A 19,199-nucleotide genomic window follows, 5' to 3' on the forward strand; every position below is an offset into this window, starting at 1 on the left:
TTCTGAGGGAAGATTGATGGGGTGGATGCTAAGAGGATGTTTCCCCTTAATGGAAGCAGCTGAAATCAGAATCAGGTGTCCCCTATTTAAGGTATTGATGGAGGAATTTGTACTCATAGAGACAAAATTCTGTACCCTGGAAACCCATGAAGGGAGTCATAGAATGTACTCAAGGCAGATACTGGAACTTCATGGGGAGAAATAAGGAAGTGGAGTGGAAGCTAGTTTAGGTAGGATTCTGACGACGTTCCTAATTGATTGTCTCACCTGCATATATACTTGGTGCTGGTGATCCAGGGAGAAAGACCTCTCCTCATATGATCATTTACCAGAATATCACCTTTTAAAATAATTTTAATGGCCACTACAATAAAAACCCTGATAGACCTGTAAAAACAAATCCTCCCCCATAAAAGCAGGTGGCACGATGGCACTGTGGGTGCAGCCACTGCCTCTCAGCTCCAGCGACCCAGGTTTGACCCTGACCTCTGCTGCATTGCCCACCTGGGAGCCAGCATAGACCAAATGGCCTCTTAGTGTGCCATGATGCATAAGTATGGTGGGATGGTATTACAGGAAACTTGTGCATCAGCATTTGGATGAGACATAGAAACTCCCAGATGTGCAGTGTCCTCTGACATCTTTAGCCCTCACCCATCGAATGACCACACTTCCTGATCTCTGTTGGCCTCCGACAGGGTTACATGTGGAAAAAAGGATACGTTCGGCGGAACTGGAATGAGCGCTGGTTTGTCCTGAAGGCCTGTGTTCTCATCTATTATGTCAACGAGGATCTCAAAGAGAAGAAAGGAGAAATTCACCTCAATAAGGACAGCACAGTTGAGGTGAAATGCATGGATGATGGTGTAAAATACACTGTAAATAATCTTAGTCTTGGGAAATATCATTCCATTGCTATAAAGCCCTTGTGAAGCAGTTCTAATTGGTACTGGATACATCACTGTACCACCCTGGGAAGCAATTCCAATTGGTACTGGGTCTGTCACTGTACAACCCTGGACAGCAGTTTCAATGGGTACTGGGTTTGTCACTGTACTACCCTGGGGAAGCAGTTCCAATTGGCTGTGGGTCCATCACTGTGGGTACAATGCTGGGGAACATAAATAAGGAAAATGAGGGGCACAGTTCTGTCAACATACCCCTCTAGGGTACAGTATTGAGGAAACCAGATCTGTCACTGTGTAACAGTGGATATAGTGCTGTGGAGTGCCCTCTATCACTATGTTACACCAGAGGTGCATTCCTGTAACTGTTAGTATTCATTGTGTTGGATGGCAGAGAACCAATCCCTTCAACCCAACTCACCCAGGACGACCGAGATGCCTATTTTCATGAGTCCCACTTGCCTGTTTGTCCCATATCCCTTTAAATTTTTCCCATCCATTATCTGTACAAATGTCTTAAACATTGTCAATGTTCCCCACCTCTTCATCCTCCTCTGGCAGCTCTTTCCCTCTACCTACCACCCATTGCCATTTCCCACGCACTTTAAATCCATTCCTCTAGTCGTTGACTCCCCTGCCCTGGTTCAATACTGTGACCATCTATCCTTTTTGTGCCCCTTATCAAAGATCTGTGTATGAGCTGAGTGTATCTAAGATCGTTCCTCATTCTCCTTCGCTTCAGGGGAAACAGTCTTAATTTTTCCAGCCTCTCCTTATAACTCAATCCCTCCAGTCTAGGAAAGAGCCTTCTGAATCTTTTCTGCGCCCACTTTAGCTTAATCGCATCCTTTCTATAACATGGCGATCAGAACAACCCACAGTATTTCAACTGCAACCTATCCAATGATTTGTACAATTGTGACATGATGTTGCAACTCATTGGCTGAGAAAAGCAGATATACAGTATGCATTCTTCATCACCCTGTCTACCTGCGTCACTACTTTCAGGGAGCTATGTACTTGTACCCCTTTGTCTCTGTTCCACCGCACTCCCCAGGGCTCGGAGTTCCCTGTGTCTGTCCTTGTCTTGTTTAACTTTCCAAAATTCATCACTTTGCTCTTGTCCGAGTTAAATTCTTTTTTTTTAAACTTTATTTAAGATTTTATAACATGAATAAAATAGAAAGTTACAGTAAAAAGATTAAACATAAGATAATAAAAATTACAATACTACATCGGCAGACTAAATAAACTAAACCCCCCCCCCCAAGTTAGTACACATTAATGACCTAGCTTAAAGTTAGTCTAACCCCCCCCCAAAATAAAGAGTGAAAGAGTGAAGAGTTAATAAAATGAACAATAATTTATTTAAAAAAAACCCTTACACAAAAAAAAGACAAAACATAACAAATAAAGATACTAACATCAAAAAATAAATAAAAAAAATAAATAAAAATTATCAATACTAAAATATCAAACTTAAAAACATATTTAAATCAAACTTAAATGCATATATTTAGCAAACGGAGTCCACTTCAACCTATAAAAAGACATTCTATCCTGAATTGAAAAAGATATCCTTTCCATAGTCAAACTGGGTTTGATCAAACTCATCTCCAAATACCACCTATCTAAAGTTAATATATTTTCTATCTTTCCAAGTAAGAGCTATACATTTCTTGGCCACAGCTAAAGCTAAATAGATAAAAGAAATCTGATAATCTTGTAGGCCCAAATCAATTAATGATTGCATATTCCCTAATAAAAATATACCAGGATCTAATACAAGACAAATATTATATAAACTATTAAATATAGACTGAATACCCTTCCAAAACTGTTGCAATCGATCACAAAACCAAACAGTATGCAAAAAAGTATTAGTCATCTGGTCACAGCGAAAACAGCAATCCGACTTACTAAGACCAAACTTTTTTAGTTTCTCCGGTGTTAAATATAACTGATGTATAAAATTGTAATTAATCATCGCTAATCTAGCATTAACCAATTTCCTAATACTATTCTGACAAATTTCCATCCAAGCTTCTTCAGCTATTATAAAACCTAAATCTTTTTCCCATTTCAACTTATCCTTATCCCAATCTTTTTTTACTATCAATTTCTTGTAAAATACAATACAAATCAGATATATATCCCTTTTGTGGTATTGAAAGTACATATTCCTCAAAATTAGAATCAGGCAATAAAATCATATGTCGACCACATATCTGTTTTACAAAAGATCTTAATTGATAATACACAAATACAGAGTTTCCACTAATATCGAATTTCCTTTGTAATTCATCAAAAGAACAAAAACATCCCTCAGAAAAACAATCGGATAAATATTTTACTCCCTTCCTTTCCCACTGTTTCAAAGTAATATTGGAGACTGTAAAAGGAACAAGTTGATTGTTATATAATGGCAATCGTCCAGACCATTTATTATTGAGCCCCAATTTATTAAGTTTAGTTGTCCATAAATTTAATAAATGCTTCAATATTGGGACATCATAAGTTCGTAATAAATTTTTATTCCATCGAAACAAAAACTCATGAGAAAATATTTCTGAAATAACCGCCATTTCTATCTTTGCCCAACTGGGCGGATCATCCATATTCATTAATGCACTAAGAAATTTAAATTGAGCTGCTTCATAATAATGTTGAAAATTCGGTAATCTTAAACCTCCAAATTGAAAATCCCACATCAGCTTTCTCATCGCTACCCTCGGAAATTTTCCCTTCCATAAAAAGTCTCTAATTGCTCTATATAGATCCTTAAAAAAACTTTTATTTAAAAAATAAGGAATTGATTGAAACAAATATTGTATTTGGGGGAAAAATATTCATTTTTATAGTATTAATCCTCCCTAATAGACCCAAAGGCAAATCCTTCCACCTAGTCAAATTTAATTTAATCCTTTTTATTAAAGGAAGATAATTAATTGAATATAAATCTTGAAATTCCGTATTAACATTAATTCCTAAATATTTAATTTGTGTGGTCCACTTCAAATTTGTAATACTTTTATATATTGAATAATCATTTTTACAAATTGTTAAAATTTCACTTTTGGTCCAATTTACTTTATAACCAGATAATTGACCATAAATTTCTAAACATTCTTGAGCTGCTGGTAAAGAAATACCCGGATCCACCAAATATAATAAAACATCATCAGCAAATAGATTAATCTTATATTCCTCATTCAAAACTCTCATGCCTTTAACATTTCCATTTTGACGTATTAATTGTGCTAAAGGCTCAATAACTATAGCAAATAAAGCAGGTGACAATGGGCATCCTTGTCTAGTAGACCTTGTTAAATTAAAAGATGCTGAAATCTTCCCATTGACAGCAATTCTGGCCTTCGGACTATTATATAAAGCCTTTATCAATCCAATAAATGAAGAACCAAAACAAAATTTCTCAAGTACTTTAAACAAAAACTTCCATTCCACTCTATCCAGCGAAACCACTATTGGATAATTCATCTGAGATTTAGATTTATTTATCAAAGTTATTAAACGCAAAATATTATCTGATGCATATCTATTTTTTATAAATCCCGTTTGATCACTATGTATTATTTTAGGCAAATATTGAGCTAATCGATTAGCCATAGCTTTTGCTACAATTTTATAATCTACATTTAACAGCGATATTGGCCTATAAGAAGAAACCTGTAAAGGATCTTTATCTTTTTTTGGTATAAATGTAATTATTGCATTGGAACAAGACTCGGGTAATCGAAAAGTGTCATAAATTTGTTGTAAAACATCCTTATATATAGGAAATATATCAGCATAAAAAGTTTTATAAAACTCTATAGAAAACCCATCTTCACCAGATGCATTTCTATTTGGCCTATCTCTTATCGCCGTTTCTATTTCCTTTTCTGTAAAGGATTTATCTAACTCCTGTCTATCTTCTTGATTCAATTGTGGCAATTTAATATTTTTCAAAAAAGAATCTATAGCATCCTCAGTTACATCTTTACATTCCGAAGTATATAATTTTTAATTAAAATTACAAAATTCCTCATTAATTTCCTTTTGACTAAAATTAATACCCGATTTCTTTCTAATTACTGGTATAATTCTAGATAATTGTTCCTTTTTTAACTGCCATGACAGAACTTTATGAGCTTTCTCACCCCATTCATAAAATTTATGTTTAGTTCGGTTCATTAAACATTCAAACCGATAAGTTTGTAATTCATTATATTTAAATTTTAAATTAGTTAACTGATTCTTTTGCGTTTCAGTAGCATTTTTTTGAAATACTTTTTCAGTAAGTTATCTTTTTCTCTAAATCTTCAATCTCTTTAATTCTCTCTTTCTTTACTTTAGAAGCATAACTAATAATTTGACCTCGTAAAAAAGCTTTCATTGCATCCCATAAAACAAAATGACTAGAAACAGAATTAGTATTATTACTAATAAAAACCTCAATTTGTTGTTTTAAATAACTAATAAATTCCAGTTTTTGCAGTAACATAGTATTGAATCTCCATCTTGGAGCTCTCTGAACATCATGTGAACTCTGATATTCTAATAATAATAATGAATGATCCGAAACCAGTCTTGCCTTATAATCCACAGAAGTAACCCTATCCTGCAAATGTGTTGAAATTATTGTCCGAGTTAAATTCCACCTGCCTTCTCTGTTCCCATTTCCCCACTTGATCTAGATCTGTTGTAACCTTCTTCACTGTCTCTGATGCCACTAATTTTGGTTTCACCTGCAAACTTACTAACTTACTAACATTCTCATAAAAATCATTAATATATATGATGAATACTCAAGGGCCCATCACTGCTTCTTCTTCCCCACTCTCAGCTCACTGTAATCCTTCCTTTACTGGCTGCTCTCAGCTCTCTCCCACCCTCTAATTTTTATTCTCTCTCCTTTCCTGCTTTCTCTTCTCCGCTGTCTGCTTCCACACCTCCTTTCTTCCCTCCCCTCTTCCACCTCCCTTCTGCTTCTTTTCCCTTTGCCACCTGCTCTTTGCTGCCTCCACTACCCCCTTCCTCCCCTGATCTATCCCTCCAATCTCCTGTCTGGTCCCTAACTTTGGGTTTGTTGCTGGCCCACAGGCACTCCAGGACAAAGATGGGAGACGGTGTTTGTTCTGCATTAAAACCACAAGTCGAACGTATGAGCTGAGTGCATCTGACACCAAGCGTCGCCAGGAGTGGGTGGAGAGTAAGTGATGTTAGCCTTCTATCCCTCTTGGGGTGGGTAGCTGTATTACAGAACAGGAGGCAGCACATTCCATGCATGTCCACAATGGAAATGGACAAGGAACTTATTTTCCCGTTGCCTCCCATCAGGCCTGTCCATTGGGGGAAGGAATTTCCATCTTTCTTCAGGAGGTAGAAGGAGGTGATTTCAGTCATGCTATCAATGTCACCTCATGTGGCCATCCCATTTTCCCCACTGATCTTCCCCACAACCCATTCTCTGCACATTCCCCTCACCTCTTCCCAGGTTTGGCCATTCCTTCCAGCTAGTTTACCATAGCCCATCAAGGCATCAACGGCTCAATATGGGAGGAAATTGGAGCACCTGGGATAAGCCCAGGTGGTCATAGGGAGAACTTGCAGACTCCATTGTAAGAGGCCCTGTGTGCAGAGACATGTGGGAGACTGCAGACCTGCCAGGTAGAGTGGGAGAAATAGAATGGTCGGCATTGCAGACCAGAACTCTTCCTCCCTGAGAGTGTCAAGGGGCGGTTGCCCGTATAATGAGAACAGGGTGGGAGGGGTTGGACCAGGGCCAGTAGGGGATTAGTGAACCAGGGAGGGGGGTCAAGGATGACAGACAGAAGAGGTTAATTGGCAGGTGCCAGATAGAGAGGCAAGAGAAGCAAAGGAGGATGAGTCACGCAGGATGGGGTGAAGTGATAAGTAGAACCAGAGGCCTGCCAGTGCTGCAATCTGATGAGGAGAGAAGGTGATGGTAGTGGTGTAATAAGAGATGTTGGGGAAGAGGGTCTGTATGTGTCTCCAAGTCATACACATGGAAGCAGGCCCTTCGGCCCAATTTATCCACTCGAACCAAAATGTCCCACCCTAATCGCAGCTGCCTCCATGTAGCCCATATTCCTCTAAACCCATCCTATCCATGCATTGTGAACCATCTTCAGCAGTCCATTCCATGCACTCACTACCCTCTGTGTGTGTGGGAAAAAAATCACTCAGGTTCCTGAAACCTCTCCCTCCTCTCCTATGTTCTCTATTTACTGATTTCCCCTACTCTGGGCAAAAGACTGCATTCACCCAATCTATTTCTGTCTTGATTTTGCACACCTCCATGAGATCATCTCTTATCCTCCTAGACTCCAAGGAATAAATCCCCAGCCTACTTAACCTCTCCCTTTAGCTCAGGCCCCTAAGACGTGGTGACATCCTCATCAATCTTCTCTGTACCCTCTCCAGCTTGACAGCATCTTTCATCTAGCGTGGTGACCAAAAGTAAACACAGCATATTCAATGGGGCCTCACCAATGTCTTGTACAGCTGCAACATGGCCTCCCAACTTCCATGCTCAGTACTCTAACTGATAAAGGCCAATATGCTGAAAGCCTTTTTGAACATCCTATCAACCTGTAACAAAGCTTTCAAGGTTAATGTACCTGTGTTCCTAGGTCCCTCTGCTCGACAACACTCCCCAGATCCCAACCATTCACTGTGTAGATCCTACCCACATTTGATCTCCCTAAATGCAACACCTCACATTTCTCTTCATTAAATTCCATCAAACATCCTTCTGCCTACTCGATTACGATCCTGCTTCATTCTTTGCCAACCATCTTAACTATCTACTGTACTTGACACTTTAATGTAATTCACAATTCACAAACTTGCTAATCATGCCATGTATGTTTTAATGTAAATAATTGATAGAGATGACAAGCAGCGATGGGCCCAGCACTGAACCCTGTGGCACACCACTTGTCAGAGGCCTCCAATCTTCCACCATCACTCTTTGCTTTCTTTCATGAAGCCAAATTTTTTTGTCCATTCTGCTATCTCACCTTCCTGAGCAGCAGACTGTGTGCAACCTTGAATTATGAGTGTCCCGATATCTCTGTGTTGCAGGTATCACCACTGCCATTTGTCTTCAGGCAGAGAACAAGCTCCCCATGCACAAGGAGCAGAGGGTGAAGCGTCGGGAGCAGCGGCAGCAGGCAGCACAGAAGAGGAAGGAGGAGGAGCAGCGGCTGGTAGAGTTGCAGCAGGAGAAGGAGAAGCAGCTGCGGGAGCTGGAAAGGCTTAGGCAGGTCCGTTCCTGTCCGGGCATTCGCCTGTGTCCCACTGTTTCCTGCCACCCTCTCACTCCAAACCCCCCCACCCAACCACCCCAGCAGATAGGACTGAGCCCAAAATCGGGGTGTGGGGTGGAGTGGGAGGGGGTGCATCAGACTGGGGAGAGCCAGGTGGGGATGTGAGAACGCTCGTGGCCACACACTCTGCACTATGTTGGTGCACGGACCTCAATAGTTTCAGGTGTCACAGTGTGCATGCACTCACGCGCACGTGTGTGTGTGTGCATCATGTGTGTATCTGCGTATGCATGTGTGTGTAAGAAGGCACGTGTTTGTGAGACCATGCATACCAGATAACCCCTACCCCTCGACTCACCATTCCCTCCCTTGGCCTATCCATTCCCTTTACCCTCACCTTCTCTGTTCTCCATCACCCTTCTCATGACTGACTGCCCCTCACTGCCCCTTCTCCTCTCCCTCCACACTTGGTACCTCTTGGTGCCTTCTTACAATGCTGCCCACTCCACACATTGCTTCCTGCCCGCGAGGGCCTAGAACCATGCTTTCTGCAGCCCTCCTATACCGCCTTGTGGGGGTGGTCAGTGACCAACATGAGAGCCAGTGTCAACAAAGCCTCCTTCTTCCCCCTCCTCACCTCCATTCACCACTGATTGATCAGCACCAAGTTTCACCATGATCTTCCTCCACCCTAACCAATTACCTGTAACCCAGGTACTGGTTGGAAGGAGAACATGACACTATGGGCCCACAAAGCAAATCCTCCATCAACCTGACAAGATTCTCCACCAAAGAAGCCTTCAGAAGGCCCTGAGACCCACTGGTCTAACCCTATTGCTATGGTTACTGGGTCCACTCCAAGTCAGCCTTGACACTTCCTACCTTTGCAGTTCTCGGGCTGCACCATGTCACAGGCCTATTTTTGTTGATGCCCTAGGCCCAGGAAGAAGCTCAAGCCATTCAGCACAACAAGGAGTGCCAGTGGATGTTGCAGCAGAAGGAGAAGCAGCAGGCACTGCAGAGACAGCTATGTGAGGCTCAGAAGGTGAGGACCGCTGGAAGGCCTGGCCAATGTTTGGGCTCTAGTCTGAGAATGGTCTTCAGGTGTGGGTTTGGATGTGTTGTACTGAATATGTCATGGACAAGTTTTGAGGAGATGCCAATGTCACAGCTACACTAGAGGGACATGGAGTTAGATGCTAGAACACGTGGTCAGCACCTTCAGGCCTGTGACCTTTGCCAGGCCTGTGAGACCTTTTTTTAAAAATTTAGATTGAGACATACAGCAGGGTAACAGGCCATTTCAGCCCACAAGCCCGTGCCTCCTAATTTACACCCAATTAACCTACATCCAAGGTTTGTTTTGAATGGTGGGAGGAAACCAGAGTCCCCAGAGAAACCCCACGCAGACATGGGAGAATGTACAAACCCCTTACAAACAGCGCAGGTCTCAAACCCTGGTCCCGATCATTGGCACTGTAAAGGCATTGTGCTAACCGTTACATCAACCATGCCACCCCTGGTGATGGATCAGGGATGATGGGAATGTGAGGAGCACATGAATGTAAACTGGTGGTTAATGGCTGGTGCTAACCTAATGGTCTGATTCCACACTGCATCCCTCTGTGTCCCTCGTGCTCCCCTCCTTACTGATACCAAGCAGACTGGTAATCTCAGGAACTGGCTGAGACCTCACCTCTGACTGAAGATAGTTGCAAGCTCTTCAGCCTGGCCTTATGCACTCGTGCACTGAGCCCCATCACTGTTGAAAGTGGAGGTGCGGGTGGAGTCTTCTTCTCCTGTTGAACTTTTCATAACTCTCCACTCCTCAGTGTGGCAGGGTTGTGGATCCAGACCCACCAAGTTGCGCCTGACCTGCTGTGTGCGGATTTACTCTCCAACAGACCTCCCATACGCGTGAGATGATGCCTTGTACCGCCTAACTGGACTTCAGTCTTTCACACTATTCCCTCCACCAGTGTTCCATTGTAGCACAATGTTTTTATTCTTGCCCTAACTGCTGTTGTACCCAGAGGTTGATTTGTCTGGATAGCACACAAAACAAAGGTTTTCATGCTATCTCAGCACATGGGTCTATAAACAATTCAATTCCTCTGGCTTTTTCCTCTACTGCGTGCAGCCCTCCAACCCTCCACTCCCCAACTCTGGCCTCTGTTTGCCCCATTTTAACCTTGCCATTGGAGCCCTACTCTGGGAACCCCTCACCAAACAAGGAAACAGAACTAAGCCAATCAGCACCTCCCCAACCCCCCCCCCCCCCCATTCCACAACCTAATGATACCATGTTTCATCTTTCACCCCATATCCCTGTGCATTCCATAACTGGCTCTCCATCTAACCCTGGCAATGCTGGATGGGGCAGAGTTGAGAGAAACATCCTCATCTGCACTTCCAGTGATGACGCCAGGTAGATATCATCCATCACTTCTGTATGAATAATTCAGATGCAGTCGCTGTGTATAGGAAAGATGTCAAGCTTAATACAGTGCAGAGAAGATTAACAAGGATATTGCCAGGGTTTGGGGGCCTAAGCTATAGGGAGAGATAGACCAGGATTTATTCCTTGGCGTGGATGAGTAGTGATCTCATGAAGGTGTAAAAAATCATGAAAGGAATAGATCAGGTGAACCCAGAGTCTTTTGCCCAGAGCAGGGGAAATCGGTAATGAGGAAATGGGGGGAAAGATTCCACACTATGTGACTTGATGACTATGGTGGATAGAGTGGTGACTTGGGAGCCTTCCAGTTCACCAGTTACTGCCAGAAGGAATAGGGAGGAGCATCACTTGCTTCAGCTGCCACAGCCCATGGAAAGACAGCCACACATAGCAATGACACAGACCCCTTCAGCCCATTGCATCCATGCCCACCACCCGTTCACCTGAACCTTCCATTAGGTGTTGGCTGAGATCCTCGGTCTTTTGTCTCCTCTCCTTGAAGGAAAAGCACCACCTGCAGTTGGAAGTGGAGCAGAGAGAGCTAGAAGTGGGAGCCAACCGCCAGCGGATCCAGGAACTGGAGATGATACAGGGAGGCCTGGAGCAGGCACTGGAGGCTGAGATTCAGGCCCGGACCAACGAGCAAGCAGCACGATCAATGCAGGCAAGGTACAGTCATGGGGTGGAGCGGTGGAAAATTTCAGTTAGTTAAGGTACCACCTCTGTCTAGTGCATGAGCCCCCTGGCATCTACATTCCTCACCAGGGATTGGGCACTACCTCACAGTGAGGTACAGCACATTGAAGGCCGCTTTGAAAGCTCCTCCAAATCCCACATGTGCAACCAATCCCCTCCCTCTGCTTCCCTGACTCCCCTTCAGGCATGGGATCTCTATCCACTTTGCTGCTAACTTTCACGCTGACCTCAAATTTCACTTGGTTCATCTCTGGTAACACTCTCCCCTTTCTCAGTCTCTCTGTCTCCATCTTGGGTGACAAACTCTCTACAGAGATTTTCTACAAACTTATCAACTCCTACAGTTACCTCGACTACACCTCTTCACACCGTGTCCCCTGGAAGGATTCTATTCCGTTTTCTCAATTCCTCTGTCTCTGTCACATCTGTTCCTGAGATGAGGTCTTCCATGCCACATTATCAGAGTTGCCCACCTTCTTAAAAAAACGTGGCGTCCCCTCCACTGCTAACAACTCAGCATTTACCTATTTCCTGAACATCTGCCCTGGCCCCTCCATCCCTAGATGCAATAAGGACAGGATTTCCCTTGTCCTCACCTACCACCCTACCAGCCTCCGCTTTCAACATATTAACCTCTGCAGATTCCACCACCAGACATGTCTTCCCCTCTCTGCCTTCTGTAGAGACCGCTCCCTCCGTGACCTCCTTGCACACTCATCCCTTCCCACCCCTTTGGTGCCTACTTTTGAGCCCACACCTCCTCCCTCACAACCATTCAGGGCCCCAAATAGTCCTTCCAAATGAACCAACACTTCACTTGTGAATCTTCAGGGGTCATCTACTGCATCCGGTGCTCCCATTCTGTCCTCTTCTATGTCAGAAAAACTGGATGCAGACTAGGAGATCGCTTCATTGAGCACCTTCGCTCTATCAGCTGCAATAGGGGGGACCTCCCAGTGGCCACCCATTTCAATTCCATGCCCCACTCCCACATTGGCATGTTTGTTCATGGCCTCAGGCATGCCAAACCAAGACCATCTGCACATTGGAGGAATAACACCTAATATTCCATCAGGGGTGGCCAACCTTTTAATTTAGACATACAGCATGGTAATGGGTCATTTCAGCCCACAACTCCATGCCTCCCAATTAACCTACACCCTTGGTCCTCCAGCTCCCCATCCCCTTCTATCTCCTTTCATAGCTATGACCTTCCCACATCACTTTGCAGCTTTTTTCTCTTGCCAGTGGGCCTATGCTTCCTCCTGCCCAACCCCGTCCCTCCCCCTCTTCCATTTTAATCAGGCGCCTTTCTACATTTTGCTCATACTTGATGAAGGGTTCAGGACTGAAAAGTTGGTTATGTATCTTTGCTACGTAAGGAGCTTTGCGTGACGGGCTGAGTTTCTCCAGCACTTTTGTGTATTAAACTGAGAGCAAGGTACTTGGTTCCTTGCCACATTATTAGTCATGAAAGCAGCACTTCCTGCGTTAGAATGCTTTAAAGGCTAGAGAGTGATTTTGGATATTTGAGCTGATGAAAGCCGCTATGCATTCACAGGCCAGGCCAGCACAGTTAATGCAACGCTATTACCTGCAAGAGGCCCTGGTTCAGATCCAGCTCTGTCTATAAGGAGTTTGTACATTCTCCCCTTGACTGCATGAGTCTCTTCCGTGTGCTCCGGGTTCCTCCCACTGTCCAAAGACATTTGGGGTTAGTAGGTTAATTGGTTACATGAGTGTATTTGGGTGGCACGGGCTCATGGGCCAGAAGGGCCTATTATCACGCTGTATCTCCAAATTAAATTTAAAGTTTGCTTGCTGCTTTCATTCCTTTCTTCCTCTCCAGAACCCACCGTGATGCAGATGACTGTGTGTGTGGTTGAAGCCCCCTCTAACCTCTCCCTTCTCTGGTTTTGTTCACAGCCTGCTGCAGGAGGAGGAGGAGAAGCTGAGGGAGCTGATGAGGGTGAAGTCAGAGCAGACTCTCAACCTGCAGCTGAAGTGGGAGACCAAGCAACAGAGGGATAAGCAGGCGCAGGATCTGCAGCGAGCAGTGGAGGAGCTGAGAGTGAGCAGGCAGTATCACAAGCAAGATCTGGATGTGAGGAAGCTTCCCGACCACGCACAACTCTGGGTCTGACCATTCATTGGGTCACTATGGCCGTATGAAGGGCATGTTTGGCAAATGTGATAGAGTTATCTGACAAGTTAACAAAGAGGGCAAGTGAAATTGGAGCAGTACACAGAGGTGCTGGAGAAACTCAGCAGGTCACGCAACTTCCATAGGAAACAGTCCATGGGGCAGCACATTAGCACAGCACTGTTACAGCGCCAGTGATTGTTTGAATCCCGCACTGTCTGTAAGGAGTTTTTACATTCTCCCCATGTCTGCGTGGGTTTTCCCTTGGGGGGGGTTCCAATTTCCTCCCAACATTCGAAACGTACCAGGGGTGTAGGTTAATTGGGTGTAAATTGGGCAGCACGGACTTGTGGGCCAAAATGTCGTGCTGAATGTCTACATTTAAATTTAAGATAGGTTCAGGATGTGCATCTCCTCACCTTTTCTTTGTTTGAACCTGAATGGGATGGTGGGTAAATTCTGGTTAAATTTATGTCACCTCTCTTCCAGTAGAGAGGTACAAATTGCAGGCGGCCAGTGCCACATGGGTGACTGCTGTTTTCAGGCACCAGCCCTCCTGTTATGTGATGTTATTGCTGCAACATTGTTCCGTGTGGAAAAAGCCACCAGCAGAAATGACAGTAAACAAGATGCTGGAAAACTGGAGCAATGTACAAAGTGCCAGAGGAACTCAGTGGGTCAGGGAGTGTCCGTGAAAAGCAATCGACAGTGGGTGCTTCATCTGGAAGAGCAAGAGCTGAGAAGGAAGGGAGGAGAAGCAGATGATAGGCGAATACAAATGGGTGGGGGAACAATGAGGAGAAAAATGAGAAGCTGGAAGGTGATAGGGGAAAGAGGTAGAGGGGGCTAAGGGAGCGGGTGGTGGGAAGGTGTGGGTGGCGAGCAAGAAGAGAGGGTGGGGGGAAGAAGTGAAAAAGGAATGGGGCAGAAAGATAAGGGGAGGGCTAAGAAAATAAGGGGGTGCTTACTGGAAATTGGAGGTTGAAGTTCATGCCGCCTGATTGAAGACTGCTGAGATGGGTTATAAGGTGCTGTTCCTCCAATTCCTTAACCAGGCTGTGGACAGACATGTTAGTGTGGGAATGGGAAGGGGCTGGCCACTGGGAGATTCTGGGTTTTCTTTTACTTTGCTCAGAACCCTGGTGGAGATGTAAATTGCTGAGCATGTTCTAGTACTTTAAAGAGAGAAACACTGGCAGGTCAGAGAGTGACTTGGTTAAGAGAAAGGTGCTCTACAGCCAGTGGCCCCTCGATCTGACAACTCACCCAGAGTGTGACACCCTGGTGGTGTGGTCTGCTCCTTCACAAAAGGCATGACATTGTTTAGCTGTCTTTTTCTCATCAGGCAGCGAAGATGAAGCGGAGGCAAGCGAGCCGGTGCGTGAAACAGTGGAACGTGCAGTTAAACCGACTGATCCAACCCATCTCTCCTGGAGGTAAGGGCAAGGGAAATGTGAGACTGAGGCTGAGGACATTCTTTGTGCGAAAAGGGATTTGGCAGATCCTGGATCCGTGTACACAGAATGGAGGTTAAGGGTCTGGGGTTCAGAGCTATATGGGTGTAGAATGGGGAGGGGTGAGTCGTAGGAGTATTTGAGGATGACTTCAACAAGTGAGTAATGGAGAAGATCAGGTGGGTGGGGGGTGGTAGGATATGATTGGGAGGAGTAAGGATTATGTGGGGTGGGGGTGTGTTTGAGGGGTTTTGAAGAGTTTAAGGGACAGGGTTTGAGGCTTTAGGGAGCACGGGTGCTCTGCTGGGTTTGGGGATTTGTGGCAGATGTATGGCTAGTGGGGGAAGGGGAGGCAGATTGACAAGAGGTAGCTGTCCTCAATGCAGAATTTCCTGCTGCTGTGGTTAAGTATCTCTCTAGTGAGATTGTGGTTTCTGTCGAGTTGGTATTGTAACTAAGCAGAAGCTAAATCTCTGGGCAAGGGGCGAGGGGGTAAAGAACTGTCACAGCTGGAACAGGTTCCCTGCCAGTTATGGGCTCCTGGCAGTGAGCCACATGAGGGGGGGGGGGGGAGTGCTGTTCATTCTTCTGCCTGGGCTAGTCTTGAACCCATTGCTGCAAAGCTCCACTCTCAGCACACCTAAGTATCTGTGTGTGATGTAGTCTATCGGATCCCATGGGTCAGCAGCGTTTTTTTTAGACCAGGTTCCATGGTTTTGAGTTGATTGTGGGAATGGGGTGGGCATTGCCTGCATTAGGCAGAGCAGTGGAGGAGGGGACTGCTTTTCACCCTCCCCCCAACTTGTTACCCTCACAGATTTAGTTTCTGATCCTTCTGTGCCCCTCTCCCTTTTCCTGCCCTTTTTTTATATACATACAAACTTGATTCAAATTACAAGATTACAAGCACAAAACACACTTAGAACTACAACTAAAACCAAAAACCACCATAACATATGGCAACAAAACTGTGAGAAGCAGTAATTATAGCCACCTCTCTATTACGCAGTATTTCCATCAAATTAAAACACAATTTTTGTCGACCACCAAACACACGATCCCCTGGGGGACCCACCATTTCCTGAACTTGGCCACTGTCTCATTGGACTCCACGTGTTCATGCTCCAACACCGCACGGGCCCCGACATAACCCCGAAAGACGGGCAGTCAGCTCTCCCCAACCCCTCGATCACCTGCCGCCTCCCCAACAGCAACCCCACAAGGAGATCCACCGAACGCTGGCCCCCCTTCCGCAATGGACGGCTGTAGATCAGGAGCTCAGGGCTGAAGTGCAACCAAAATTTGAGGAGCATTTTTTCTGCCCCTTCCACAGCTCCCATTGCCATTTATTGATCATCGCTTGACTTTGTATGGCCTTGTTCCTCCTTGCTCCAATCCTACTGCACTGCTGGATCTCTGCAATTCCTTAATCATGGCCTGCAGAGCATTCCCACTGTTCTTTCTTCCATTACTGGCAGCTGACGTAGAGGAACACCCCCATCCACAATCCCCATACCTCTCCCAACCCACCATAAGCTACTCACATTTGACTGAAATTTTGCCTGCCTGTTCTGGTGTCTCTCTGTCTGGTGTTAAAATTCATCAGACCTGTGAAGCACCATTGCACGACGGCAGAGGCCTTGTGTGCCCAACTAACTGCTCTCCTAAAATCTTTGATCTGATGTTGCAGCCACCCAAAATAAACAAAGGAGTGATGTCCTGAGCCACAGAGGAGAAGGAGCCTTCCCTTCAATGGATCTCAGCAGGATGGGCTTCCACCAGAAGATGCAGGAAAAGATCCATGGATCTGTGGGCTCAACCCAGGCCCTTGAGGAGTCGTCAGGATCTGAATCTGATGACTATGAAAACATAGAGGAATATTTGAAGCTTGTGTCCTTAAGGGGGTCAGTGTTGCCCTAGATGAGCAGTGAGGTGAGGCAGAAGGGGTCAAAGAGTATGAGACCTCACCCATTCCACACTGGGTCCCAAAATAGATTCACTGCCTCCAATATCCAAACACACAAACCCGGTCCATTGATTGAAGCCACATGGAGGTTGGGGAAGAAGGAGAGACAGACCCGTCAGCAAAATAAGTACTGTATTTCACCATGATAAAACCTTCTCAATAACAAATCTCCCTAGTGGCTCATTTTTCTATAGGCTAATATTGTTTTGTACTGACTGATGCATCTATAAAAGTCGATGTGCAGTCAGAAGGATTGGTGTGTGATGGAGCAAACCATGAGCCACTGGAGGAACTCAGTGGGTCAGTCATCATTTTGGGTCAGAACCTTTTATTCAGACCAAGACTTTAATGAGAATGGGAGAAGGCAAATAGAATGTTAACTTTCATTGCTAGAGGGATTGAATTCAAGAGCAGGAAGGTTTTGAATTCTTTATTTAAATATACCCAATGACTTGGTCTCTACAGCAATGAAATTCAGATTCTCCGCCCTCTGGACAAAGAAATTCCTCCTCATCTCTGTTCCAATGGGACAGTTTTGTATTCTAGGGCTCTGCCCCCTGGTCCCAGATTCCCCCATCATGGGAAACAACTTCAACATGCCCACTCTATCCAGTCTTTTCAGTATTCAACAGGTTTCAATTAGATCCTCCCCCATTCTTCTAAAATCCAGCAAGTACATCCCCAGAGCCATCAAACGTTCCTCATATGATGACCTTTTCATTCCGGGTATCATTCTCGTGAACCTCCTCTAGACCCTCTCTAATGTCATCACATCCTTCTGTTTAGATTTAAGACCCTAGATTCACATTAGCCTTTGAAAGGGATGTGGTTCAATATAAAATTCTGGCATATTCTGTCTAATTTATCTCAAAGAAAACTCAACAGTATTATCTCTCTCATGTTACAAAATGAGAAGCAACTCAACTGGTTCCTCAATATATTCGAGTCACATAGTCATGGAATCAGATGCACAGAGACAGGTCATTCAGTCTACCTTCACTGACCACCATCGCCCATTTACACTAATCCAACATTAACCCCAAGTTTGTATTCTCCCCACATTCCATAAACTCTCCCCCCCCCCCCCAGATTCTATCATACACCTTCTCCCTGGGGGCAATTTTCAACAGCCAATTAACCTATTGACGCGCATCTGTGGAGTGGGGAGGAAACTGCAAGGTCACAGTGGAAGAGAACAAGTAGTGGCGGCTCTTTAAGTTTGTTTGTTTATTATCCAATTGTACCATTACAATAGCTTTCTCCAGTCCACAGTGCAAACACATAGACAGACATATTGTACATAGAGACAAACGATATGCATACACAGTAGACATATATTAAATATTCTTAATAAATATTCAAGTCTCAACAGTTGTTTAGCAGACTCACTGCCTGTGGGAAGAAGCTGTTCCTCAGCCTGGTGGTGCTGGCTCAGATACTCCTATATCTCTTTCCTGATGGGAATAGCTGGAAGATGCTGCAGTGGGGTAATGGGACCCCCACCCATCCCCAGCCCTTGATTTTTCAAGGTTTCTGGAGGTAGAAGCAGTCATGTCGGAGGAAACAGTCTGATCCTCACCTCTCACTGTGTGCTTTTTCTATGCAAAATGGTGCTGGAGTGTGATCTTTGCCACCCTTTGAATGGCTTGAAAATAAAGCCTTCACTCTAATTTGAGAATAAATCAATCTAAATCAAATCACAACAACTCTTTTGTTCCTATTAATGTTTGCTGTTCTTTGCAATTCCTTAGCTCAACACAAACAGGTCCCAATTCTGCATTGTCGTCTGCCATTTCTCTCCACTGCACTGAATCCTCCTTTCATAATAGTTCAACAATACCCCTCTTCCCTCCCTCTGCTTCACTTCCTACATCACAGATACCCTGAAACATTTAGTTGCCAGCTTTGTTCACCCTGTGTTTTCAGTAAATACTACTTCAGTTTGCGCCTTTATTGTTTTGAAGGTGCCAAGCGTCCAGATAAAATGTCATTAATTTTCTGAAACCTTCATTGTTGCTGGACTTCTTTTATTTCACTTACTACATTTTCTAACCTTCCCTTCACACTTAGTCTTTCATCTTCCTGAATCTGTTTAAGGTGAATGGAGGAAAGTTTAGGGGAGACTTCAGAGAAAGGTTTTTTTTACATAGAGTGTGGTGGGTGCCTGGTAGGCATTGCCAGAGGTGAGGGTGGAGGCTGGTACAATAGGGACATTTAAAAGATAGGTAAATGGGTATAAAGGTAGTGGAGGATTATGAGCTGTGAGGTAGGAAAGTGTTAGA

At 44.4% G+C, this 19,199-nt stretch overlaps 1 protein-coding gene across 3 annotated transcripts in view; it reads left to right on the plus strand.

The window, feature by feature from the left end:
• The window catches only part of LOC138745841 (differentially expressed in FDCP 6 homolog), a 42,234-nt gene extending 23,611 nt beyond the window's left edge, over positions 1 to 18,623 (plus strand). For 2 of the 3 annotated variants that reach the window (XM_069903220.1, XM_069903221.1), the window contains exons 5-12: positions 699 to 845; positions 6,009 to 6,117; positions 8,016 to 8,197; positions 9,138 to 9,245; positions 11,161 to 11,327; positions 13,281 to 13,491; positions 14,843 to 14,933; positions 16,642 to 18,623. In XM_069903220.1, the coding sequence (XP_069759321.1) occupies positions 699 to 845; positions 6,009 to 6,117; positions 8,016 to 8,197; positions 9,138 to 9,245; positions 11,161 to 11,327; positions 13,281 to 13,491; positions 14,843 to 14,933; positions 16,642 to 16,871 (1,245 nt within the window). In that variant the 3' untranslated portion in view covers positions 16,872 to 18,623. The remainder of the gene's footprint in view (positions 1 to 698; positions 846 to 6,008; positions 6,118 to 8,015; positions 8,198 to 9,137; positions 9,246 to 11,160; positions 11,328 to 13,280; positions 13,492 to 14,842; positions 14,934 to 16,641) is intronic. The other variant, XM_069903219.1, reaches the window with a different exon arrangement.
• The last annotated feature ends 576 nt before the right edge of the window (positions 18,624 to 19,199 follow it).

The sequence above is a fragment of the Narcine bancroftii genome, chromosome 11, assembly GCF_036971445.1.
Source record: "Narcine bancroftii isolate sNarBan1 chromosome 11, sNarBan1.hap1, whole genome shotgun sequence".
Lineage (NCBI taxonomy): Eukaryota > Metazoa > Chordata > Chondrichthyes > Torpediniformes > Narcinidae > Narcine > Narcine bancroftii.